The sequence below is a fragment of the Talpa europaea genome, assembly GCF_964194135.1.
Source record: "Talpa europaea genome assembly, chromosome: 1".
Lineage (NCBI taxonomy): Eukaryota > Metazoa > Chordata > Mammalia > Eulipotyphla > Talpidae > Talpa > Talpa europaea.
Window position 1 is genome coordinate 94,300,957 of NC_140073.1, and position 27,879 is coordinate 94,328,835.

The 27,879-nt window shown below is 33.9% G+C and overlaps 1 protein-coding gene across 3 annotated transcripts in view; it reads right to left on the reverse strand.

Moving 5' to 3' along the window:
• Window positions 1–3,617: 3,617 nt before the first annotated feature.
• The window catches only part of STAM2 (signal transducing adaptor molecule 2), a gene marked incomplete at both ends in the record, with an annotated part of 39,936 nt that continues 15,674 nt past the window's right edge, over window positions 3,618–27,879 (reverse strand). The window contains 13 exons of one of the 3 annotated variants that reach the window (XM_084243726.1): window positions 3,618–3,846; window positions 5,146–5,315; window positions 8,321–8,474; window positions 11,895–11,949; window positions 13,362–13,449; window positions 13,583–13,665; window positions 15,590–15,684; window positions 21,568–21,754; window positions 22,314–22,383; window positions 24,647–24,793; window positions 26,017–26,115; window positions 26,650–26,725; window positions 27,600–27,684. In XM_084243726.1, the coding sequence (XP_084099852.1) occupies window positions 3,618–3,846; window positions 5,146–5,315; window positions 8,321–8,474; window positions 11,895–11,949; window positions 13,362–13,449; window positions 13,583–13,665; window positions 15,590–15,684; window positions 21,568–21,754; window positions 22,314–22,383; window positions 24,647–24,793; window positions 26,017–26,115; window positions 26,650–26,725; window positions 27,600–27,684 (1,538 nt within the window). The remainder of the gene's footprint in view (window positions 3,847–5,145; window positions 5,316–8,320; window positions 8,475–11,894; window positions 11,950–13,361; window positions 13,450–13,582; window positions 13,666–15,589; window positions 15,685–21,567; window positions 21,755–22,313; window positions 22,384–24,646; window positions 24,794–26,016; window positions 26,116–26,649; window positions 26,726–27,599; window positions 27,685–27,879) is intronic. The other 2 variants (XM_084243724.1, XM_084243725.1) reach the window with 2 other exon arrangements.

A 27,879-nucleotide genomic window follows, 5' to 3' on the forward strand; every position in this document is an offset into this window, starting at 1 on the left:
AAAAACCTGAGTTACTGAAGTGTAGATCTCTGCTATTAAATCAGTTATCATGGGATTATAGGATTAACAAAATTTAATTTATCCATGAAATTCATTAATTGAGCTAAGATAAATAAAAGGCTGCTACTGGATTAGATATTTGCCTCAGGACTCTTACAATTTTAAGGAAACTTACAAAAATTCAGAATGCTTGGTACAGATTTATTTCATTGTACACTTACATGTGTTTATTAGTTTCCTGGGGCTGCTGTAACAAAGTATCTTAAACTCAGTGATTTAAATCAACATAAATTTCTTCTCAGTCTGGAGGCTAAGAAACTTCCTTAGAAGACTCTAAGGAAGACCCCTTCCCTGTTCCCTCCTGCTCCCCGTGGCCACAGGCATTCCTTAACATATAGAAGCTCCAATCTGTCATCAGCATTTTCACGTTTTTTACTCAGTCTGTCTTCTTATAAGGACGCCAGTCATTTGATTAGGGTACACCCTATACATCCAGGATGATCTTACCTCCATATCCTTAACTAATCGCACCTGCAAAGACTCTACAAATAAGGCCATATTCTGATATTTTGGATAAACATGAATTTGGGGGGGGGGGAACTACTCATTTCACTATACTATATAAACAATGTAATATCTTTCTGACACAGAATGATTTCTTAAAAACCAATTCAAACATAGACTGGTAAAATTAAGAGTAATTCTGGAGAAAACCTTAAAATTGTTGTCTTCAAAAGTAAATCTAAGTAAGATTCCCTGAATTAAGTCCTCCTTTTATTAACTAAAACTGCGTAAGAAAATGTCTTTTGACAGAAACAGAGCAAGATAGATCAGTGTTATGTTATTTATAATTTATTACTTATAAAAATAACGTCCGCTTTCTCATCATGTCACCATCATGACAATTCAATAAATCTCCTAGAAGGCAAGAACCTTGACTTATAATTTTTACTAAGGAAATCTTTTTTTAACCAATAAGACATAAATATTTTAAGCACTTAAAATCGTATTTAAAAAATTTAGGTGAACTTTATAACCATCCTTAAGATGTACAGTGAGATTTGTTTTGTGGTCAGTTATCAACCACTTAAAATAATATCCCATGACAATGTACCTGCAAATAATTTCAAATCCTAAATGATAAATATAATGAATGTTCAGGTAATTTTATATTATCAAATTAGAAGATGATGACAGTAGACTACACATTTTCCAAACTATAAGAACATATCTCACGTCATATATTTTAACATCCAGGGGAATTTTTTCTATATTAATGAAAATTAATTTTATTATACATTTTCAGGAATTCTTTCTAATGTACCAAGATTGCATGTGAAAAGCTGATGTTATTTTTACTTCTCATCTAAAACAGTAAGGAGAATCCAGTGTAGAAATCTGAAGTTAGACAATTCCTTTGGCAGAAAACATTTAATTATAAACAGGTTTTAAAATAAATACAATCCATAATCATGACAAAGAAAGGATAATAACAACTCTGGCATTTAATGACACTAAAATGTCCCTGTACAGATTTAATAACATTTTTATACTATTAACAAATTGAAACACAAAATTCATTACAATATGACAAAAATAAAATTATTTTTAAGAGGAAGAAACTTCTGGATGTATAAAGTTTCACAGATACATGCCAATATATAATATTTTTATACATGGCAAATCTTATCTTAGTCCAAGACAACATTAGACAAACTTAACTGGCTGATTCCAATTTAGTGGGTGTGCAGTATTTATACTGGTTCAAAGTCTTATGCAGAATTAAGCTCCTACAATTCAAATCATAATTATATGTGAAATATTTACATAAACTTTAACAGAATTGTTTATTAAATGTTGCTTGTGAGAAAAAAAGTAAGATTTCCTATATATGCAAATATTTATTATCAAGAGCAGCTTTGTAAATGTTTCATTTTGTTTTCTTTAAAGAATAGTTTCCCAAAAAGGTGCCGTTTTAGAATGTTTATAAGTATATAATTGTATTCATATGGAAGGAAAATACTGGATGAAAAACAGAACATGAGACATTCAAAGTTAAAACTTTCTTTCCAGTTACTTGTATCTGAAATACGACAATGACAGAAATTAGGCTTTCAAGTACTGCTTGCTTTTCCCTTTAAATGTAGACTAAATGTATATAGACTTCTGGTTTAGGACATAGTTTATTTTAAAAAGGATTATACTTATAATCAAATTTCTGTAAATTGATCTATGACAAAAAATTTCCAGAGCACTTTCTTCAAATGATTCTGAGTAGAAAGATTAGGGGTTTCTTTAAAAAACAATATAGAACTTTTCATGCAAGTAAATTTATAACCACTGCTTTTCCAAGTCTAAATATCATGTAAATGTATATATTTGCATGTTCTACTTGGTGTTATAAAAGTTGGTAGGTGAATTACTGTGCAAATTTTTAGAGAAGAAAACAATCCCTGGTTTACTACCTAACTCCTACAGTATGTGGGAATCTATTAGTACTATATACTAATTTAAAATGTACACTTGCTTCAGAAAAACTGTCTAGACAGCTTCCTATTAATTTGTTGCCTGCTATTACTCCACAGATTCTGAAAGTAAGTCCAAAGATGTCAACAATTAGCAATTGTATCCTAATCACCTTGTTAAAGAAATGACAGATCAATAAAAATGCTTATCACCAATGTTTGGTATGCATCACATCAAATTATTAAGAATGTCACAAGGCTCAAATTTACATGTAATCTGAAAAAAGGAATGGCAGCATCTCTGCACACTACTGCAAAACCAAAAATAAATGGAACATACCTATATTAGAGAATGACCAAAGTCACTTGAAAAGTGGCACTTCTAAATACCAGGGACCCTTGTAGGAAAAGAAAGTTTTTCTTCAGGGAAAGAAAATGTTTTGTGGGGCATTCCTTAACCCATGTTGGCATGACTGGGGACAAGCTAAGGGTTTTCTCATACATCTGCATGTACATGGTCTTTGCTGTTAATAATAGAAAACAATTTTGTTCTTTCCAAATTGCTCTTGCTTCTGTAGACAATTATGTGTTAATTATTACTCAGCATAACACTGAGAGCAAAACTGACAGTGCTGCAAACACATCTGCAATTTAAGGAGCCAAAAGGAAATGTGTTGGCAAGCTAAATGTTAACACAAAAAGATGTTCCTCTTTTAAAATAATAGTGTGTGGAACTCTGGAAAAAAATATACAGACAAAAAGTATTTAAATGTTTCAGTGCTCTCCCAATTAATTCATTTTCATGGTAAATGGTGGCCTCTTTAAAGTGAAATTTGAACACTTCTTTTTCATTCCATTTAGTGTCATAATTTACTAATTCGGTGTCAAGACTGCTTAGAGAGTTGAAAGCAAGACAAAACTGGAAGCAACTTGAAGCTGCCTCGTGTCAAAAAGTTTGACTTCACAAACTGGGCTGGAGAAAAAAAAAAATCTTTTATGTCCCAGTAGATAGAGTAAGCTAAGTTTTTGTGCTTTATTCATAGTCCTTCTGAGTTGAGGAAAATTTTTTTCTTTTAATATTTTCAGATTAGAATCACAAGGTTTGTGTAATATACTTATGAAAAGGCTTTCAGGAAAGTGCTTGGTTTATTTCTAAAGGAGAGGCTGCTGATGGTAACTTGTTTGCTGCTGTGCAACTGAATGAGCTGGAACTGCCACGGGAAAGCCTGCCAGTTGTGGCAAATTAGTAGTAGTGTTCTGGTAAGATGACATATCCACAGACATCCCCATCTGCTGTGCATAAGCAGCTGTTCCAGTAGCTGATTGAAGGTTAGAGTTCTGGTTAATGTAAGTAGGATTGGAAACAGTGTCTTGTCCAGTGCTACAAACAAAAATTTAAAAAGAAAACTATATTAACTTTGCAATATTTAGATTATGGTCAGAGATCAATCATGAGAAAATAAAAATGGGTTTTCTACCTCTTCAATCTTACGCAGTCCCACCCTTCTGCCTGTGATTTACTCATCAATCTATCCACCACTGGTAATGCAATTTTTACAACTGGTAAGAAGCAAGTACTCAAAAGGAAAGAAAATGTTAAGATTATAAGGCCTATTTATTTTGTTTTCTACGAAGTGTCTGATGGCAGTATCCTTGGCCAGCTACAAGAGTGGACCGCCAGCTGAAGTATACCATCAGTCCAGATTCTCCCTCCCACATCTTTCAATTTAGCACACAGGGTAGACTACCACGTCCCTCATACACTGCTTACCTTTCCTTTAGCAGGGAACTTTTAAAGATGCCAGATAGTATAATCTTAACCCCTACATAAAATACTAAGGGCAGGGAAAATGGTGTAACGTACAGAGAACTCTGAATCTACCTTCAAGATAGTCCGACTTACATTTTATTTATTAACACTAAACGAAACAAAATCAAAATAATCACATCAAATTTCAAATTGTTTGTTCCCATAATTACTACAACAAACATTTCTTTTAATATATATGTAGCTTTAAGTTATATCAAATAACCTACTTATGAGAATTAATTCCATAATTCCTAGTGTCACCTGACAATAAGATTTTAATTTTAACTGAACTAAATAGAATAGGAATAGATTTCAGATATCTAAAGTTTATACTTGAAGAATTTAAGAGTAGGAAAAGACTATAAAGATCACCTATACATATTAAATTGCCTATAATGAATATTTCATGTGGTAAAGTTAAAAAGAAGGCAAGATTTAAATATGATTTTCAGAACAGAAGTGTCAGTATAATTTATCAGGCCACAAATTCCACAGCTCAAACATACCTATCTTTTGGAGTCAAAGTAACAAGTTTTCTGATTTTTAGCAGTGCATGTAAATAAGTATATCTGGGATGTTTTGCTAGGCGGATTACAAAACAGTTCTACGTACACATTGAGGAAGAGGTGGCTTTATTTTGTTCTAGGGATCCATATTTAAGCCTCAATCCAGGTAACCATTTCAGTACTGGTAGCAAAGCTAAGAGCAGCACCCTTCTGACTTCATGAGATTATAATGGGCACAATTCTAGATCTCATCTCAGTAGTAAATGACAGCATTATCATCACAAAGAGAAGGGTTTATGTATTCTCATTCTGTGAAAATTTAACATATATAAATACAAAATTAACATAGCTCCCAAAAACTTACCTTAAATATGGAGTCTGAACAGGCTGTGTTGTCAATGAAGAATTCACATTTGGAGGCAAAGATCTCAGTGGACCAATGTGATCTGATCCTAAGCTGTAGCTCTGGGCAACATTGACTTGATGAATGTTTTGACCCATATAATTTCCACCATGTGATTGAACTGGGTATGTCTGTTAACCCAAGAGAAAAAGTTGGCTCACTGATATCCCAAACATCCGCTTAACAATATATTTAAAAACTTTAAAAGACTTAAATGAGATAAAATGTCACACATTTCTTTGGGGAGCAATTTGATTCTATCAATCTATCCTTCCTAATATTAAAAGTGGAGAACTGCCAAATCTGTGGAAATTTATGATTTACTTGGCTGCTCTTTTATTTCACCGGGGGCTGGAAGAGAAGAGGTGAGCTTTTAAGTAGCTGGTTAGAAATCCATCCAGGTTTCCTATTTCACAATATGTATGGCTGTCGAACCACAGAAGACTATACACTCTCTTGAAGGGTAGGCCGTCATTACCTCAAGTGACCATCAGAACTATGACCTTCCCCATCGTAGGATGACTTATTCAACTCCTTCCTAAGAATTAACTTAGGAGAGTAAGAGGAAGAATAAATGGTATCAAAACAAGATATAGGTCTTCAATGGCAATGTCGTTTTATTTCTTGTCATTAGGACAAGTAAGACAAAAATAACTAATTAGGGGTAAAGAAGATGTATTCTTAGGAACTAGCAAAATGGTCTAAATCGATCTGAATGTCTTTATGCAACTTATCTAAAGTTCAAGGTAACTTCTCCTTAAAGGTAGCATTCACAGTAATGTATGGTAAGTCCTCACTTAATATCATCTATAATTTCTTGGAAACAACAACTTTTAGCAAAATATTGTTTAATTAGAGCAGGTCCTAGAATAATATTTTGTTTAATGTTGGTGAGGATTTTTTTCTTACCAATGTTATAACAGAATGATGCTATTTGAGGACCTGCTGCATGTTTAGTAAATATCACATAGTAACTATAATCACTAGTTTTACACCACCTTTTTAAAAAAAGATTTATTTTTATTTATTTATGCATACAAGAACTGGGGTGTAGGCCAGAGGTGCAGGGGGTGAGAGAATTCACCAGTGAAAGAGTGGGGAGAACACATGGATCTACTGAAATACACTGCTTAACAGAGCAGTGGGCAAGACAGGAGAGGTCTGCTTTGCCTTATGTGGGATAGCTCCCTTGCCAGGGATTGAGCTCAAGCCACAGTGGCTGGTGATAGCTTGACAGCACCAAGACTTTAACCCCTGAACCACCAGGGAGGCCCTACACTAGATTATTTTTATTTATTTACTTATTTTTAAAAGATTTATTTTATTTATGCATATAAGAGCTGGGCTGTAGGCCAGAGGTGTGGGAAACACTAGATTATTTTTAAAGCAAGACCACAGACATAAAAATTTGGAATCCTAGAAATGCCAAATCAACTATGTGAAGTGAAATCTTTTAATAATTCTTGGTTGAATGTCATTCAACCCAGTGAATGACATTCAATTTAGACTGTGCACATGAACCTCTTTTGCACATTAGAATTCCTGGATATTACTTCAACTTTTTCCAGTACAGATTTTTTTTTTTCCAAATTAGAATAGGCACTTCTGAGTATTTCAAATACTATTATATGTTAATAGCTTAGAAAGAAGTTATGTGGAGAATTTAACTGACAGAGATAACTTTTTAAAGAAATTAGTTGTGCACTTTGAGCAAAACACAAATTTTAACTAGTAAGAAACTAAACACAAAAACCTGAAATAAGAATGACAACCCTTTACAGACACACAGGGCAGCAAATACACAGTTGTATCACACAATGGTACATTTTAATTTTGTTCCATTTTCACAGCAGCAGCAAGTGACTCCTCATAAACAGAAGGAATATTGAATAAACTCCAGCTGTCTTTTGCACCCAGGAATTCTTCTTACCTTAATATGTAATGACTCTTTCATCATTTTCAAAAGTTCAGGTCACAGCATATTTGATAAACGCATCTTGTCTGATGTGACAGTTACCATAGAAACTATTCTTTTTTTAACTTAACAATTATGTTGTGTCAAATCATCTTGATTATGCACCCACATTCTATCTTTTCCCCTTGGTGTCTCCTTCACACACTTCTTTACATACCAGTTTTCATAAATTTACATGAATTTTGTTCATCCAAGCTCATTCTGAATTGCTAACTGACTGAGATTTTTAAAAAGGCTTACAGGGTACTGATAAACATTAAGTATTCACCTCAACTGGGAAGCACAGAAAAGGTGTCAAGTCCTGGAAAAAATGCTGTTCACAAAAGACTGACAGAACATACACCCTCTAGGCCTGCATCATATCCTTGTCATGCACGAACTTTTAACAATTTAAGTCATGCAACTAAGAAAATATAAAGCATGATCGGAAATATATATATATATATATATTGAAAGAAGTTCATTATGTAAGTCTTTTGATAGTCACATAAGTTAAAGACAGAAAATTTAAAAGAAATGTTAACTCCTGCTTGTTGAGCAAGAGGAACCTCATCTGCAGAGGTTTTGACATGTAAGACACTGTCCTAAATCAAAGGATTTACACATACATAAAAAAAAAATTATGCTGATACCTACAAAATTATATGAAGAACTGGAAAAATAAACTAAACTGTGTAAAAATATCAGTATCTAATTAGTTCTAGTGAACATTAACTATCTTGTCACTATTTCTTGACCATCAAAGATGAGTGTTACCATTTTCTTCATTGGCTATAGACACTTTAATGCTATGCACTGAATACAATCTTTCTTTTTTTTTAATTTAAAAATATTCTCTAGAGCCTCCCTGGTGGCACAGCAGGTTGGGCGCAGCACTGTGAGGCTGTCCACAGCCTCTGCAGCGCAGACTCGATTCCTGGCCAGCCGGGGGATGCCCACATGGCACGGCAGACCTCTCCTGCCTTGCCCGCTGCTCCTCTCAGCAGTGTTTTCTGTCGTCTGCCTGTTCTGCAACCTGCTCTGTCTCTGGCGAATTCCCTTATGCTCCCGTGCCTCTGGCATGTGCCCCAGTTCTTGCATAGATTTTTTTTTTTTTTTAAAGTGGCTCTTCCTTTAAAAAAAAATAATAAAAATAAAAATGTTCTCAAAAGACATGCTCACCTGCATTGGAATCCCAGCTGATGTATGAGGGTAATGTGCTGGGGGGTGAAGTTTTGAATAGGCTGAATATAGTGGTGCTTCATTTACCAATTTGTTGTATAGTTCTAGAGCTTCCAAGACTTTTATATTCAATTCAGACAATTCTGAATGCTTCCTGATACAGAAGAAAAGCACTTAAATACTCTTTAAAGTTTTTTATGCATGTATTAAGCAATATAAATTATTTTTTAAATAGCCCCATTTTCTATTCATGTTTTAAAAGGTTCTTTATATACACTGAATGAATATTCAGAAAGGGAAAATGGGAGGAGGAATTATTTAATTCTTGTAATAACTAGGCTGATATGACTTCATAACATTAGGGAAAGACCTTTCACATCTCTTAAAATACAATAAATTCATAATTATGGATCTAGAAGAATTTTGCTTTATATGTTAGAGGTTTCTGTTGAAAATTCAATAAAAAGGAAAAATAATTTCTCAATTTAGAAAAAGCCTAACCTTTAATTTAAAAACCTCTCAAGCAAGGGCCAGAGCTAGCTAGAAGTATAATATGACTAAATTAAAAACACATGCAAATACACAGACAAAAGAACATATCTTCATTTTCTTATATTCATAAAAGGATCAACTGAAAAAAATTATCCTTGAAAATGCAAATAAAACAGCATATATGTAAATTAGTCTCCACAGCTCTTGTTTGGCTTCATTTGAGAAAATGAGTGAAACTAGTTACCTTATTGTATAACAACAAATCCAAATATAAACATTTTCAAATTTACCCAAGGAATTCTACGGTAAATCTTTCAGACTTGATAGAATTTTGACTGTTGCCTGAGAGTAATGAAGAACTCGCTCTGCAACTGAGAAGCTATTGGGTTGTCATCAGAAAAGTCACGACACATTTTTTCTGTTTTTTTGAAAAATGTATCATGACTTTTCTGACAACCCAATAATAAAGTTAAATGGTCATTTTATCTGGCCTATAGCACCAAAATCCTGCTTATTAAATGTAGTTCTTTTTACACATATGTAACGGCAAAAGAGGCAGAGGAAGGCATTCTGACACAGGAATACCAAATAAATAACTGGAACTGAGTCTAAGCAAGACTTGTCACCTTTCTTCTACTAGAATCTGCTATTACGAAACAACATTTATTTCCTCTTTTAATTTGTGACTGTGTAAAGCAGGTCAAACTATTTTCAGAAGTATCAGCTGTAAACCACACAGGAAGCTTCAGGAATTAGTGTCTGTGCTAACAAATGCGTGACTAAGAACTAATGATAGGAATCTGTTCTATATAACCCAATATACTTATGAAATATCAGAACTCAGTGAAAAGGCATGATGAACGAGTTTGAAATCACCTTCAATGAGCTGAGACATAATTCCATAACAATAACGAATTTTTACTGAACTGTGCCCAACTCTACAGTGAGAAAAAATTAAGCAGAAGGTGGAGTTCTTTCCCTGAAAGATACTGTAACCTACTAGAAAGAGAAGCACAAGAACATGAAAATAGCAAATGATACAACAGCATATAATTGAAACCAAAACTGTATATAAGAGGTGAGGAATAGAAGAATTTAGAGGAGATGATTAATTTGGCAGGTAGCAGAGTTTATTGGAGAACTTATGCTGGCACCTAAGGATGGAAGATCAAGCAAAAAAGGAAGACTGAGGTCAGTGGGACAGTGTGAATTAAGGCAGGCAAAAGCAACAAGCAAGGAATACTGAGAAAGAAAAGAGCAACTTGACTAAGGTACTAAAAGTCATTTTTTTTTAGAGAATAATAGGTATTAAATTAGAACAGCCTGGAACACAGTTAAGTTCAGACTTGGATTTCTCATCAACACATCTATTTATACTTTCTGAGAGTCAATTTACATATTTTTCCATATAATTTCTTAGTGTTATAAATGCTACAAAACTATATTCTGTAGAATGACAGAAATAAAATGTAAATTATAATTTTGTGATAGTAAAGTTGTTTTTCTTAGTAGGAAAAACAAACTGGTGATGATCCATTTAGGTAAAGTAATGATGTTTTTATTTGTCTCTCAATGCTCAACAAGTTTAAACAGTCAATAAAAATTTGTTGAAGAACAGAAAGCATTTCGAGAAGAGGAGCTACATCTGCAGTCAATGTCCATGGAATAGAAAAGCCAGGTGGTCTATAAAACAGTAAAACCTGAAAGTGAACTGGTTAACAAGTGAGTTCTCACTCAAAAATTTAACTAGTAGCAGAAATAGTCACTCAGATTTATAACTATTCTAGACTTTTACCTTTGAAGATAGTCTTTTTATCAAGCAAATCTGCTTTTTTACCCACTATGGCATCTTACCATGTCCACAGATATTTAAAAAACAATCTCATCTTGAAAGATATTTCAGTTTCTTCCAACTTTGTTGTTATAAATAATACTGTGAGGAACATTCTAAATCTTTACATATACCCCTATGCATTTACTATGGGCCTGAAATTGTTAAGTTGAAGGATATGCTCATTTCTAGGCTCCCCAAAGGTTTATAATAATTGCATTCCTAGCCACACCTAGAGAGATACTGACCATTTTTCAAAAATCTTTTCCTGTTTGGTTATTCACTGACCTCTAACTGAAATCAGTGAAACCCTGCACTGAAATATATAGGAAGATATTTAATGCTTTCTCTGAAATAAGAACAATAATCATAAAACCACCACCATTTCAAAAACAGCAACAGATTTTTCATTTCTGTAGAAAATATAAAGTTTGATAGAAATATCCCATGAAACCAAAATTATAATCTTCAGTGTCTGGGAAAAAATCTTGCTACTACCACCATTCTCTGGCAAAGGCAGGTAAGAAGTAGTTCCTGTTCTTGTGCTGTTTTACACACAAGTAGGAGCAAGGAAAAGTAGGAGCAAGGAAGGGACTATGACAGACCACTAGGGCCTTAATCCTTTTCTTCTAAATGGATTATCATCCATTCACTATTGCTTCTCCTCTGACTTCAGGTGAAAGACAAGAAGGCAAAATGAAGTTAAAAGCTCAAAAACCCTGATAATCTCTCCTTCAGTGATGCTGCTATCTCTAAGGAACAGTAGAGTAAGATAATGAAATTAAAGAATATGAATACAGAAATGCAATGAAGAAAAAAATGAGAAATGGTGTGTTGTGCTGGATTTAACTTTACAAGTAGAAATTTCTTTTGAAAGTTTTACAAATATTACTTTGTTCTTACTAATAAGACTAAAGAGCTTGTCAAAGATTCCTGTTTTTATTGTGTGCTATATTCTCTATTCAATTTCATTCTTCATTACTCATAATTTCCTCTCAGTCCAAGTAAAGAAAACAAAAACTGGCACCATGAGAGCAAGGGTTCATGATCTATGCATAGGATACTCATTTAAAAAATAAAAAAAACCTACCAAATAAAAAAATACCACATTGCTATTAGTTTTAAGTTTTAGAAATGAGAAACAATTTTAACAAATTGAAACATTCTGTAAAATCTCCCTAATCTAAAGTTCTGTCAAAACAAGGACACATAAAAATCTATACTTGCTGTTCCCTACATAAAAAATCTCACCTATCAATCTCTTCAAGTTTTTCATCTATCATTGGACCCATCTGTTGGCAGACATCTGTAAATACAAAAAAAATTTAAAAATCTAAAACATAAACCAGTTTAAATCAATTTCAACAATTCTTAACAGACCACCAATATGCAATACAATGCATAACACACAGAAAATTAAGTTTATGTTAGAAAAGACCTAATTCCAAAGGCAAGTCAGAATCAAAACAGAAATCCCACCATGTTTTCTTGAATAAGCCAGTTGAAATCTTGAGTTACTCCAAAATACCTAAAGTATTTTGGGATAATCTGGAGTTATTGAAAATACTTAGAAAATTATTATCACCAAGTTACATGAACTGAGTTACAGTATATAAAATATGTAATTACATGTACACTAGACATGAACATTTTTCATTTATTTAAGCCATTTCAAAATTAAAGACTTTTGTATATTTCCAAATGTAAACACTGATAGAATAATATACTATTTCATACCCACACTTTCTTCTATAAAAAGATTCAAGACTTATTTATTTAGGGCCCCCCTGATGGTACAGGGGTTAAAGTCTTAGCACTACCAAGCTAATGCCAGCTACTATGGCAGAGTTGGAACCCCAGCCAGGGAGCTAACCCACATGCTGCAGCAGACCTCTCCCGTCTCGCCCGCTGTTCCCCTCAGCAGTGAATTTCAGTAGATCTGCCTGTTCTGCTCTCCATTCTTTCTCTGGTGAATCCTCTCACCTGCCCCTGCACCTCTGGCCTACACCCCAGTTCTTTTATGCATAAATAAATAAAAATGAATCTTTTTTAAAAAAAAAAAAGACATTTAATTATTAGAGATTTTTCTCCCAAAGGATTTTTATTAGGGTAACTAACATTGGTTTACAACACTATATATGATTTAAGGGACTAGGATAAAAACCTCCTCAGATGTGTGTTAGCATAACACCCCTGCCATCAAAGGACCCATAGACCACTAGGTCCCTCTCATCTTTTGTTACCACCCCAACCCCTCCACTAGTAGTCTCATATCTGCAGTCATATTTCTAGGGTTTATTCTGGTTTAATTTAGTCAGTTCAAAGGTTTTTTAAAAGGCATAAAAATATTTATTTTGTTTCAAATTTCTTACATCATATGACTATATGACAAGGTCAAGACAGAGCATGTTTAATTAGAAATAAAAATTTCTAATATTTTGACTCAGTTTAATATGCTGTTAGTTCTAATTCTGTTGTCTTTGGATTACAAATTTCTTCAGTTATCACTAGAGCGCTTATAGAAATACAAACACCTCCTTTTTGAAAAGGACGGGCATATTTACAACAAGTAATATGGTTACTAATTTACCAGACTAGTCTGTTTCCCACCAGAAATTTCTAATCTCAAGAAGCAAACGTGGGCAGAAGAAATTTAAGAATTATAAATAGCTAAAATATTAAATGACAGCAAAGTAATCCCTAATATTTACTAAGTACCTTCTAAATCCAAGAGGTCTTGGGAGTCTGGTTTTAAATCTGTTGGATCTATACTTTGGAGCACCTGCAGGGTTCTATCCATCTTACCCTAAAAATGTAATAGGAAACTTTAATAACAAGGAGTTTAAATTTCAATGAATATAAAACTTACTCTTTCCAAGCATTCTCAAATGTAAGACATTTTAAAATTACTGATTAACTATTAAAAGAAAAAACTCTACCTCATCTATATAAACAGGTTCAGGCTCTGATTTCTTAATTTCCTCCACATCATCCTCAATTACATTCAATTTGTCCACAGCTGCTATGGAAACAAAGTAAACTTTATAAATTCCTCAGCATTTACTTTGGTATATAGTCATTAGTTTACAAGTAGCCCATGATTATCCATAAGGAAAAAGTAGAAACCCTTTAAATATCCATCACATATCAAAATCAATACACATTTTTACATATGTATGTTCATTTATTCCACAAATACTTACTTAGCATATACTATGTGACAGGCATTGCAGGCATCGGAAATACACCAATGCATAACATAAACAAGAATTCCTACTCTGATAGGATTTATGTTCAAAGGAGCAAGTGGGGAATATTAAGGGAAAATGTCATTTCAGAAATTTTCTGGATAACTGTTACCATAAGGATGATAAATAAATGAATAAAGAGAGTAGAGTATGATACATTTAGCTCATTCCAGCATTAAACCTGTGAGTTTCTTCTACCTACTTTCTTAGCTACAAAATAGTAATTTTGCTATGAACAAAAGTAGACTTGGTTTCAACTTAACTTTGATTATAGTTAAAATGACAGAAAACAAAAACAAACCTTTTATGAAGAGACTGAAAAATAATTTATACTAATATGCACACCCAGAAAACTATTTAAATGTCCACTGGAGTAGTTATAATGTACTAAGTTTTGTTAAAGAAAATTCTGATAAAAATTAAATTATAATAAAATCCATGTACTCAATATAATTTTTAAGTCCTAACAGCTGCATATATCAAATATCTGGTTAACTTTCAAATATGGCCTAAGGAGCAGAGCTCATTATAATATTAGGATATACTGAAAACAGAGTATTTCTTACTTCTAAAACTGCACATCAATCTCTCCAGCCTATGTCAAGAGGAAATCACTATATAGGTTCAACTGAGCATGGTCTATCAAGTTATTAAAAATGATATCTCCAATGTGCGCATCTATTTAAGAGTCAGACCAGAGAGTAAAAAATACAAATAATGGCAAACTGTTCAGTATTCAAATGAGTATCTATCTCTTTTAACCTCATTTTAACTGAATCCGTCACTCTACTGATACAAAGATGATGTTACATAGGTTGCAGTTTAAGTTCTTTCTCTAGAACCGGTAAAGATAAAGCACTGGTTTGTTTGCTAGTCAGTCAGTGTAAGCACACTCTAAGGAAGATTGGCTAACTAGAATCCTGGCTCTAGCACCTACTAGTCACAAGCCCTGAGTCTCAGTTTGTCTGTAAAACAAGACAATAAAAATACCTATTTCACAGAGTTATGAAGATTAAATGCAATGTTCAAATACTGTGAGCTATTTTATTTTGGATCATCACCATGTAGTAGTGATGAGTAGTCTCATCAGCTCCCTCCCTCCTTTCACCGCCTTGTCTACTTTAACAAATGGAAGGTTTTCAGCACAGTGACCTCAACTGAGGGGAACTGTCAGTGCCGACAAAATTAAGTGCAGTTCCCATCTACACCAGGAAACCAGTGTCTTTATTATTGATTATATTACTTTATTATAGTCTCAATTTCACTAGGTTCAAATCAAAGTGAACAAAAGTGTAAAATTTAGGAGTACACCTAACCCCAATAATCACACTCAGCCCAGCAGTGAGGACTCCCCACACTGCCCCCTCCAAAAATAAAACCAATATTCTTTGAACTAAACAGACACAAGCTGCATCTTACACTGTATGATTAGGTTGATCTAAATATTTTTAGTCAGAGATTATTTTATGCCTTACATGAAACTATGTATGTTAACTTTCAAAGGATTTAAAATACAATAAAGAAATAATTCTTGGAATTGCCCTGCAATAAATTAATATCTTAATTTGTTAAGAAGTAGGTTAAATTGTATTGACTATAAATAAATCATTTAGAACAAGGATTAAATGCCAACCTACTTTATATTCAAAACTGCACCACAGATTTCAACTGTAAAAAGTTTCCCTAAGATTATCTTACCTGCATCTGATTCTATGTTTAAATTAGTTGTTACAAAATTAGATGGGAAGAGTCCTATTCCTCTATGATTTTCTCCTTTCCACCAATTAGCATCACTGGAAATACAATGCAAAAATGTCAGTTCTTTTTCTGCATTCCAGTACATTAACGTCCACAGGAGTTAAAATAAAAATTAAATTTAGCTAAAAAATGTAATAGTTCACATTCAACTTACATTAAAAGTAGTTCTTAAAAGATATGAAAAAGCCACAAATAAAACAAATATCCATATTTCCATTCTTACATTAGCAATTAGTCATATTTGTCCTGGGCTTTTAAAATAATAAAATATTATAAATACTGAAGTTCCCTTTATCCATAATCCCACAAAGCATCCTACCACACCACCACCATGAAGCTCATATGCGGCCTTCCTGATAGTTTATTTTTTATTTACAAACATCTATAGCCAATTCTGTAGGTATATATGTTAATCCTTACAGATACGTTAAAACTTTTATGTAAATGGGCTTCCCTGGTGGTGCAGGCTGTTGAGCACAGTGCTGTGAAGCTGTCCGCAGCCTCTGCAGTGCTGGTTCGATCCCTGCAAGCCTCGGAGCAACCCACATGGCGAGCAGACCTCTCCTGTCTCGCCTGCTGCTCCCCTCAGCAGTGTATTTCATCAGTCTGCCTGTTCTGTTCCCCGCTCTGTCTCTGTGGTGAATCCCCTCCGCCTCCCGCACATCTGGCCTGTACCCGGCTCTTGAATAAATAAAACAAATCTTTAAAAAAAAAAAAAAACAGAAAGAAAAAGAAAAATACCGGATGGTCTCACTCATAGCAGGAATCTAGAAAACTTAAATAAGAGACCAGGAAAAAGAATAACTATAAGAAAGTGAAAATCAAAATCAACAAACAACTATGAACCAGAGACACTCTGGGGGGGGGGGGGTTGGGGAAAGGAGGGATTGGGGTCAAAATAACGGGGTTGCAATTATATGGGGAATATAAAACTAAAATTTAAAAATAAATATATAAAATAAAAAATAAATATAACCTTTTATTTGATACTAACATCTCGCTTATCTCTTTTATTTATTTATTTATTTATTTATTTATTTATTTATTTATTTATTTATTTTGAAAAAAAAAGATTTATTTATTTATTTATTTATACAAGCACTGGGTACAGTCAGAAGCACGGGAGGGTGAGAGAATCCGCCAGAGCCACAGCAGGGAGCAGAACAGGCAGAAGGACCAAAGTACACTGCTGAGGGGAGCAGCGGGCGGCAGGAGAGGTCTGCGGGCCATGTGGGACCCTCCTCCAGGGGCTGGGGAGCAGCTGGGGATTGAACCAGTGCTGCAGAAGCTGTGGGCAGCTTTGCAACCCAGCGCTCAACCACTGCGCCACTGGGGAGGCCCTTGCTTATCTCTTTTAAATGAAAGTTTCATCACATGAATAAGGCATTTTTGATTTATCCAATCCCATACATATGAACATTTAGGTTACTTCCATTCTACCACCATTAAAAAAAAAGGTGGTAATCGCTAGGGCACACATAGTGTCTTTAGGTGCACTTATGGACTTGTGGGTTCACACAATACAAGCATTTTTTTATCTTGCTAGATATTGCCACAGGTTCCCTAAAGCGGCTTTGGCAATTCCCATCCCCCTCCTCTGAGCAGCATGTAAGAAGCCATTTTTACATTTTTACACGAACTGTCCAAAAACACCTGACATCAGACAGGAAAGCATGGCTGAGCTAGTCTGTACTTCCTGAGTGAGTCTGCATGTCATTCAGACTTCCTACTCTGTAAACTTATCTTCTGTTCAGCTTTCTTTTTCCACTGTATCATTTGTCCTTTTTCATTCATGACTCTGTAGTACTTTACATATTCTGGACAGCATTTTTTCTGAATCTTACAAATACCTTCTCTCAGACTGTTGCTTTGTGTGTATGTGGGGGGTGCATGTGTGTATTTAGTTTCTCTCATTCCATGATGGTTTTTGCTCCTTGTAATCAAATTTAGCAATCTTTTCTTTTTTGGCTTACACTTTTTAAAACGATTTTAAAATCTATATCCTTGAGCTCTTAAGGAATTTTATAATTTTCTTCATAAAAATGTTATAATTTTTTTGTCAGGTATTTATTTCTAGATCATTTATAGTTTTTGTTACTACTGAGAATGGCACTTTTTTCTATTATATTTCTCAAACAGCTATGATTAAAGCATAACAGTGATTTTTTGTATACTGAGCCTATATCTAGCAATCAATGAAATCTTGACAGTTTTTATAGTTTGTTCCTTAGCCTCTTGGATTTTCTATCAAGACAATCATAGAATCTGGAAATGACAATTTTATATATCTCTTTTCAAAATTTTGATTTACTAAGCAGGCCTATTCAAAGATAAAACTTAATGGTGAATTAACTTCTGTGATTCTGAAACATCATTTGATTTGAAAAGTACCACAAAGACAGAAAAGTGCTATATAATTACCCAAATTCTTAAAACCAGGAAACAACTGATGTACTAACAGTCCTAAGATATCATATCTGCTACCTATACAAATTGAGACATTCTCTCTTACACATATACTTTAAGTCGAACTTTCCATTTTGAAAAAGAAAGCTGAAATTAAGAGGAATTTTTTTACATAAAATCAGAGAACCCACACCTATAAAACAGATACAGTGAATTCATTTGAACCTATCAGGTATTTTATGTGTAGCCTTCCTTAGTGGTTCTATTAATGTGGGAGATAATTTCCCTCCAATGACTATTACAAACTCCTTGATAAGCATGAAAGTAGGCAAAACCACCAATAACTATGCCAAAGCATGAAGACTCCTTTGCAGCCCTAATCCAGTTCTATATTCTCTCCACTGGCAAATGATTCTATAGAATTTGAGTAGTATGAAATATTGTTCCAATTTTAAATTCCTAAATTAAGGTAATTCAGCACTATAATTTTACACAAGCCATTTGAGAACTCAGGAAAATTTTAAATCAAGCACTTATATTTAGAGCTTTTTATTTTAAGAAAGTATATGTAATGGTTGAGTAAAAAAATGATGTAAGGTAAGAGACATAAATTTCACCTTCAACAAACTGACCAGCTAGTAGGTTTATGAAAACCTAGCAAAGAGGAGAGAGTGACATCAGGTCAAATGCTGAAGTTACAAAGATAATTAAGACACAGTTTCTGGTCCTCAAGAAACTTAATAATCTAGTGCAGTATTTTTCAACCCTGCCTACCAACTAAGAACATGTTACCTTGTTTTACCTTATGGGGTTTTTTTCTCTTTCCCCCCTTCCTCCCACCTATAGAAGTACTGACCCTCTTCACAACAAACTCATGGAGTTGGAGAGACATATGTAAAGAATTATAATAGAATATGAAAAATGCTTTAACATATGTTCAGAGAACTATAGAAGCACAAAGAAGGAACTCCTAAGTCTCCCGGGGGAACTAAAGATAGGGAAGGGTTTTAAGGCTTCTCAGAAGATCTAAAACCTGACAAGGGATTCGAAGGTTAAGGAGGCATTCAAAAATATAAAAGGGCCATGTAAATTAGAATGACATTTTGCCCCATTGCCATTATGGATAAGGAGAAAAGTAAAATTACAAAGAACAAATTAAAAAAAACCGTTACTGAGATAGCAAATCTGAAAACCGTGGTAATCTTACGAGGATCTCTTCCTTAAAAAGCTCATTTTAGTTTTCATTTGGGGGAGCCAATTCTTCTATTCTAAACCTAGACTCCCTTGCAAATCTTCCTTGCAAGTAATGTTCCTTTCTTTTCTAAATGTGTTTTCCTCCTGTGACAGGGCTTTCCAGGCAGAGAGAACCAAATGTACAAAGCCATAGAGGTCTAATCACAACATAGCATTTTTGGAACTGCAAGAATTCCACTTAATTACTTGAAATGGTACATACAAAATAAAACAAGACTGGGGAGATAGAGCTAAAAATGTAGAAAGTGAAAAGTTTTTTGGATATACTCTGTTAATAAGACATGTGCCTTTTCTATCAGCTCAGTGAATCCAAGAATGATGTATTTTCATGGGACTTCAAGTTCTATATGTGAAAATTTTTTGTGTAATCATTTCCACAGCAACAAGAAAACAGTCATATCAGGGATCATCTAGATGACCTACTTTTAACCTAACACTTCCATTTAACTTTTGTACCCGTTTGCTATTGTGTTTAAAATCTTGCCAGTGATAATATTTAACCTATTATACATGCTGATAAACATATCTATGGCAATTTTAAGACTGGGGTATCATATTATCAAAATGATAGCTATCAACCTGCGTATTCCATCATATTCATGTCAAAGTCTACCATTTACAAAGAAAAAAGTTCTCTTTTGCAGATAGTCTCAACTGAAAATAGTTCTATATGAATCTAAGTAATTTAATGAGTGTGCTTTAATTAGACATTAGTGAAAAAGACAAGTGTAGCACATTAACATCATCCTTCACTTGCGTCAAGTCAGTAGACTATAACAGGTAATATAATGCCATGAAAACATCAAATGATGTCAAGGGATACTGATTCACAACAGTTACAAATTAGGATTCACAACAGTTACAAAAGAAAAAGTCAGTGGAGAACTGAGTTAACACAGCACTGTGTTGTGTACACCTGCCGAAGATGACAAAAGTCCCTTGCTACTGATGAATACTGTATTTACCTTGTGAGCAGCATTTTAGACAATTTTCTAATTACATAAAAATGTTCAAAATTTGAATTTTAAAGCAAAAACCACTCATTTTGTAATGTTTCTATTTGCTTTATAATGTCTTTAATGTTATAGTTACCTAAGCGTATCAGAAGTGTACCCTAAGTTCTTTTGTAAATATTCCACTAAACACTCAGAAGTTTGATATTTTAGATTGTCAATGTTCAGACCCCACACTTCCTTTTCACCTTGATCTCTATTTACTCTTCTTCAGGGATTATGTGCTCTACTCTAAATAACTATTTAAAAACAAACCAAAAAAACTTTAGTGAAAAAAAGTGATTATTTTCTAAGTGAACATAGTGTTATATATTACTAAGAGACTTCCTTTTCCTAGTCTTGATTTCTTGCAAAATTTTTCCTGTTCTGTCAAATCAAAGTTCACCTGAAATGGACAACTCTGTATAAGACTTCTTTCCCAGATGGTTGCATGAGGTGTCAATTTGTTCTCTTCCGAACTCCAACATTACCTATTTTAGGGTGTTCACAATCTGCATTCCATACAATTATCTGATGGTAATTTAAATTCCCTACTTTATTCTAGGTTTTAATGAAGACAAAACTATCCTCATTCATTTTTTATTAGGCAGAACTTCTCACATAATATTTTCTGGATGATCATTTACTACAGCAAATTAAAAGCATTTTGTGTACCTGCCTATTTAAAAATATGATAGACTATAATGTATCCTTAATTAGTTATCTGTAATGGACATCAATACATTTGCAATCTCTTCACAGCAACAAGAGTTTAGGTCTCACTCATGCTAAATTTCAGGAGCTTTTTTAAAAGCAAAGTACAGAAGTAGGCCAAAATAGACCCATACTTAATTATAACTTTAAATTATAGAGAAATTGTGAGGAAAAGTACAGAATTGGGGATGAGCCAAGTATAGCTTTTGGCTGTCCTGAACAAAGGTAATTTAGCTATATTTCCTCCTAAGGTTTTTGTCCCAAGGTCAATGTCTTCAGATAATTGAATATTTACCTGTGTTTCCAAACTGTACTGACCAAAGTATTAATTCATCTTTCACCAAAGATATAGAAAATATTTTAATATCAAATTTAACAAAGAATAAGAAACTCGTAATTGCTAGGTTTTTACTTTAGATAAAAGTAATTAAGGTACAAAAAGGTTCTACTATGATTTAAATACATTGAAGAACTGAATATCCAGGATTCTAAATTAAAGACATTGAACTTAGTAATTTCAAAAAATTGCAGAAATAAAAATTTAAAACATACCTGTCATCCAAAACAATAATAATTTCACCATGTTTAAAGGTGAGTTCATTGTCCTCCACAGCTTCAAAATCATATAAAGCTCTTACTTTCCTTGTAACCTTATTATTTAGCTGAATTTCTGCAGATGGATACAAGGGCTTTGTTTCTGTGTGCTGCTGCTTCTGCTCTTGCAAAGACAATTCAATAGCTAGTTTGAAAAATTAAAATGCAAAAAATAATTGATTTTTTTTGAAAGTTTAGGTAACATCTAGTAAGAATCAATCAAGAAAGTATTTTATTTGCTCAGTTAAAAGCTAACCAGTTGACTGTCTTGGGGAGAAAAATAAATGGGGCAGAGAATCTCACGACATTTTTTTAAAATAAAGTTTGTGCTCACTCATTATTATCACAGTCTGTCATATACAGCAGCTATTATTTTTGTAGCAAACAGATTGTGACATTATAATATGGGTAGCTTTCCATATAGGACAAGCCGTGAGCATATTTCTGTGCTTGACTCACAACTTTGGCATTAAAGAAAAGGTGAAATGTAATCTCTGCGAAGGTAGGACATTAAACATATCTATTAACAAGGATTATGAATTAAGTTAGATCTTAATCACATCAGTTGTTTACTTTTCAGATTCTACTAGTTTTCATATTTGAGAAAAAACACTAAAAGTATATACCAAGTTTTAATATAATTTTTATTTCAATAAACTGGTAAGAATGTTTTTACATTAAATTGCACATGTCTGATCATTTACCTTTAGCTATGTCTTCATCTTCTTTATTTTTGTTCAATGATGTACCATTCTTGGCAGCAGCTGAGACCGTCTGTAAATGTACGAGTAAAATGAACATAACTACCCTTTCAAAGAAAACACAAAAGCTCCATAATTACTTTCACATACTAATTTTAAAAAATTCTGATATAACTAATGAGTTTTGTTTAAAAATGAAGTTCTTCATGATGACTTTAAGTAGTTATTTTCAAATACTAAAATATCAGAATTTTCAAGAAAATATTATAAATTTACAAAGGGCATGAACTGGTTTACATTATCCATAAATAGTATCTGACATAGTACTTGGCATGTAGAAAGTACTAAAATATCTTTCCTGACTGTACCTTCTGCTATCAATTGTTAAAGATCTCTTACTCAATAAGAGTCTCTGTAAGTGCAGAGGTACATGTCAGTAAGAAGCTGTGTCTCACCAAAGAGGGAAGACAAAGATAACAGGTGCAGTTCTAGAAATACATGGTAAGTCCTCTTTTACTCTTATGTTTGGATGTTATTTCTCGGCATACCAGAGAACTGAAAAAGATCATGCTTACATTTAAAAGCATGGAAGACAGAGATGAACAGGACTCTGCATAAGCAACCAGTGTTTTGATAAATATGCCAAAAGGGAAGAGTTGAAGAGTGTTTGTTTTTCATGCCAAGAGTCTACATTAAATCCTCAACCTGGTCAGCTATATTATTTTAGTCTCTTCAGTCTACAGTTTATTTTTAAAAAAAGTAGTATTCCTTTTTGTCTTTTCCCCTAGCACATATCTTAATATCACTTGGAGAATAAGAAGCACTGAGAGCAAAACCCAAGACAGTGTTTTCCTCCCACAGACGTAAATAATCAACACTTTGTGACTCTTGTCCCTACCTCCATTCCAGTTCTAATAAAGCTATCCCTTACCTCCTCAAATAAATTTCTAGCCTTACAGTTCTACCTATCTTATATGTAAACCATCAACTGCAGGCTCATTCATACTCTTCAATAAACAGGTATTGAGATTTCTGTTTTTTTTACTACTTTTTTTTCCCCTCGGTAAACCTTACACATTTTTTTTTAAAGATTTATTTATTTTTTATTTATTTATACAAGCACTGGGTACACTCAGAGTGTGGCAGGGTGAGAGAATTCACCTGAGCCAGAGCGGGGAGCAGAGCAGGCAGAAGGACCGAAGTACACTGCTGAGGGGAGGAGCAGGCGGCAGGAGAGGTCTGCGCGCCATGTGGGACCCTCCTCCGGTGGCCGGGGAGCGGCCGATGATAGAACCAGTGCTACAGAGGCTGTAGGTAGCTTCACAACCCAGCGCTCAACTGCTGCGCCACCAGGGAGGCCCTTGAGATTTCTTAATTCCATGAATTTGTTCATGTCATTCCTCCATCAATATGACCTCTTGTGCCTTTCTACCTATGAAATACATGTCCAAAATTCTATCTTTTCTTTACCAACTCAGTCTGTAGTTACCTCTCTCTCCTAGCATTTATTTTTGCATCCATCATCCATATCTGTCACTTATTATTTAGTTACCCTTCAAATTTGCTATAAATTTCTTGAACACAAGGGCTTTTTCATAATATCTGCATTTTGTGTGACTCTAGACTTAGAGTAGCATTAAGCAAATTATTTACGGCTGATGCCACTTCCCAAAGTTCTGATATAATTCGAGCCTCCCTGGTAGCACAAGGAGTTAAGACACAACCTATGAAGCTATCCACAGCCACTGCAGCACGAGTTTGATCTCCGGCCAGGGAGCTACCCACATGGCGTAACAGACCTCTCCTGACTCGCCTGCTGCTCCCCTAAGCAGTGTATTTCAGTCAGTCTGTCTGTTCTGTCCCCCACTCTGTCTCTGGTGAATCCTCTCACACCCCACACCTCTGGCCTGTACCCCAGTTCCCCACTCTGTCTCTGGTGAATCCTCTTACCCCACACACCTCTGGCCTGTACCCCAGTTCTTGTATGCATAAATAAATAAATCTTTAACAACAAATATATATATATTTTAACAAACATATATTAAAATATATATGTTATTATAGTAACAATATATATGTTAAAATAACAACAAATATATATACATTTTAACAACAACAAATAGATATATATGGCATGCTAATTTTTGAGTGAATTTCATACATATATGTGTATATATTTGTATATCTCAAAAATTAGAATGTCTTATTAAATATAAGGCACCATGCTTCCGGGGAGCAGAAGTGGGAAATGAAGAAATAACTTGCTTAGCTTTTACATAAGAAACATACCTTCAAAATAATATAGGGTCAATTGTGGGTCTGAATAAATTTCTTACCTGAGAACTGGCCGAAGGAAAAGTAATACCTTCTTCTTTCATTGATTTAATAGTTGCAGATATCAGACTAAATTGTGGATCCTTCTGAAATTCTTCTGACCACTCCACCATTAAAGATTTCAGTTTTTCACATACTTTAGGATGAGCCTTTTAAAGAAAAGGCCAAAAAAACCACAAAAGCTATGGTTAAAATACCTGAATTATTTAACAAAAAAAAAAAAAAATACCACCAAAAGTCTCTTTAATTATGTGAACATCAACAAAAGTCCAACAATCCCTAGCCTACATGTATAACTGATAAATACCTATCTACATGTAAAGACATAGTTGTTTCTTACAACTTTTTGAACATCAATTTCTAAGTCTTAGTGTAATGACAACAAATCTTTGGTTTCAGGAGGTTATTCTGTTTTCTTAATATTCTCAATATCAGTTTAAGCTTTTTATAACTAGACTAAAATTTTGGGATTTCTGTCACTAACAGAATGAGAATGGTGCTTCAGAGTTTCTATTCCAAAGAAATCAACAACAAACAAGCCCCCTATCATAAAGAATTCCCCTCCACTCTGCTATAAATAAAGGTCCCCTTTGCTCATCATCTCTACTGGCAATCAGTACAGAATGGTGGTTAGTCTGAGCTCTGGAGTCACAAAAATCTGGTTCTGACACTATGCTAAGTCACTTACTAGCTGCATGATCTTGGACAAGTTAATTTCTCTCTAAGCTTCAGTTTCTACATCTATAAAATAGTAATCTAACTTCTAAGGATTGTCAAGAGTCTTAAACAAGACAGTATTTGCAAAATGCTTAAAGTAGTTATCACTAGTATACATACTCTGGGGAAGAAAAAAGTTTGGCATTTTCGAATTGGAAATTTATTTAACCTCAAGTTTATCTAAAAATAATTGAGGGCCTCCCCGGTGGCGCAGCGGTTGAGTGCTGGGTTGCGAAGCTGCGCGCAGCCTCTGCGGCGCCGGTTCGATCCCCGGCTGCTTCCCGGCCACCAGAGGAGGATCCCACATGGCGCGCAGACCTCTCCTGCCGCCCGCTGCTCCCCTCAGCTGTGTACTTCGGTCCTTCTGCCTGCTGCTCCCCTCAGCTGTGTACTTCGGTCCTTCTGCCTGCTCTGCTCCCCGCTCTGGCTCTGGTGAATTCTCTCACCCTCCCGCGCTTCTGACTGTACCCACTGCTTGTATGTATAAACAGACAAACAAACAAATAAATAAATAAATCTTTAAAAAAAAAAAAAAAAAAAAAAAAAAAAAAAAAATAAAAATAATTGAAATTATAATGCAACTTTGTTTATGTCATACATAGTTAAAATGACAATAGATACATATTTTTTAATGACTTTCTTTTCTAAAATTTACCTTATTTTTTATCACAGCTCGTACTTCTGTTGCAAAATCACGGGAACACACTTCTAAATGAAATATCTTTCCACAGTTTGCCACACAAGCCCCAAGAAGCTATTAATTAAAATAAAAATTAATATACAAATGTTGACATATTATCTTAATTTACTGAAATACACATTTTAAATTGGGGTGAAAACTATGAGATTCTGTTAGGCTGCGCACATTTAACATAGTGAGGGTTAGACTTCAACAGCAGATGTTTGAAACACAGTCACAAGGAAAGGGAAAAAGAAGGCAATATAAACATTAATACAGACTGTGTATGTGGCCATTTTTACAAATACAAAATTAGTAAAATTTAGGTAAAAATTAGGGTGATATGGATTACCATTTTGTGTCAATTGTTCCACTGATATAAAATTGTATTTCAAGATTCAGTGATCAGTAAGTAAATAAACTTCATCCACACAAGTTACTTGTATGGAGGTAGGACTTGGGTACTTTGAAAAGATACATTTTTGCTGTCTCAACTACTGACTTTCAACCTTGAAATGTGCTTTAGTATCAGCTAATTTAGAGTCATTAAAAACACCTATTGCAACCAAAAATAAATTAGGGTCAAAAAATAACATGACTTTTACTTACAGTTAATGCCTGCAGAGCAACATGAGGAACCTTATGATTTACCCTTTTCATTATGGCTTTTAGGCAATCTTTAGCTCTACAGAAAAATGAAGAGAGTTAAGTAATTGTTCAGAATTTCTACTTCAATCATTAAAAAAACAAGGCATCCCACTATCAAGTGACTTTAAATTTAAAAATAAAATCTTGAGAACTGTACTTTGTTAAAGAAATTGTATAAAATTATCCCATACAATCTTCTCAAAGACTCATATAACTTACACAATAAAACAGCATGTTATAAAAGTTTGTATATTCCAAAATCAAGAAACAAGTCATTTCAAAGGTCAGTCAAAACAAAACTAAATATATAAATTATATTTAAATTTCTTAAAGACAGACTTAACTTTCATATAGTAAGTTCTTATCATGAGAAAATAAAACCTAGTAAAATATTGTCTTACTAGGTTTCACACAGTGAAACCTTCAGCATGTAAATGCACTTTCAAAAGGTGTAATGTTAAAACAAATACTTTCATGACTCTAACTTGTAAAGTATAATTAGTTCAGCTTAACTTTCATACTCATTTTTTTGATCATGTTAAATATTATATTTACTTGTTCATTATTAAAGGGCTTTTAGGCAGATTATAATTATATTTATCTACTTCATTATTAAAAGGCTGTTGTACATGTCTAAGTCACAGGAGAATTCACTATCCACTGTTAACATATGCCCCTATTATGTCGATGCTTTAATTATGTATTTTAATACATCTCAAGTTTTCAATTGAACTCCTGTCCAACTGTTTGTTCAGGACAAGGTTAATCCCATAAATCCATCTACCAGGATCTCCTCACTTTGATCCCTGAAAAGTAAATTGTAAAATCATACTTCCTTCAAAGTTTTACCAGGAAAAAAAGGCAGGTACTTAAGCTCCGAGACAGTTGCTATTCACAATGGGGCATCTTACCCGTTAGGAGTGCTTCCAACTTTGTCACATATGTCCATAATTAGGCTCCAATCTTCTGTTGTGTTGTATTCATTTGTGGCTTTTTCTGAAAGATATTAGCATACACAAAGATGAAGACAAGTCTTAACACTAAAATACCAAGAAAGTACAATAGAGGGGCCCTCCCTGGTGGCATAAGGATTAAGACACAACCTATGAAGCTATCCGCAGCCACTGCAGCACAAGTTCGACTCCTGGCCAGCCATCAAGTAACTCACATGGCGCAGCAGACCTCTCCTGA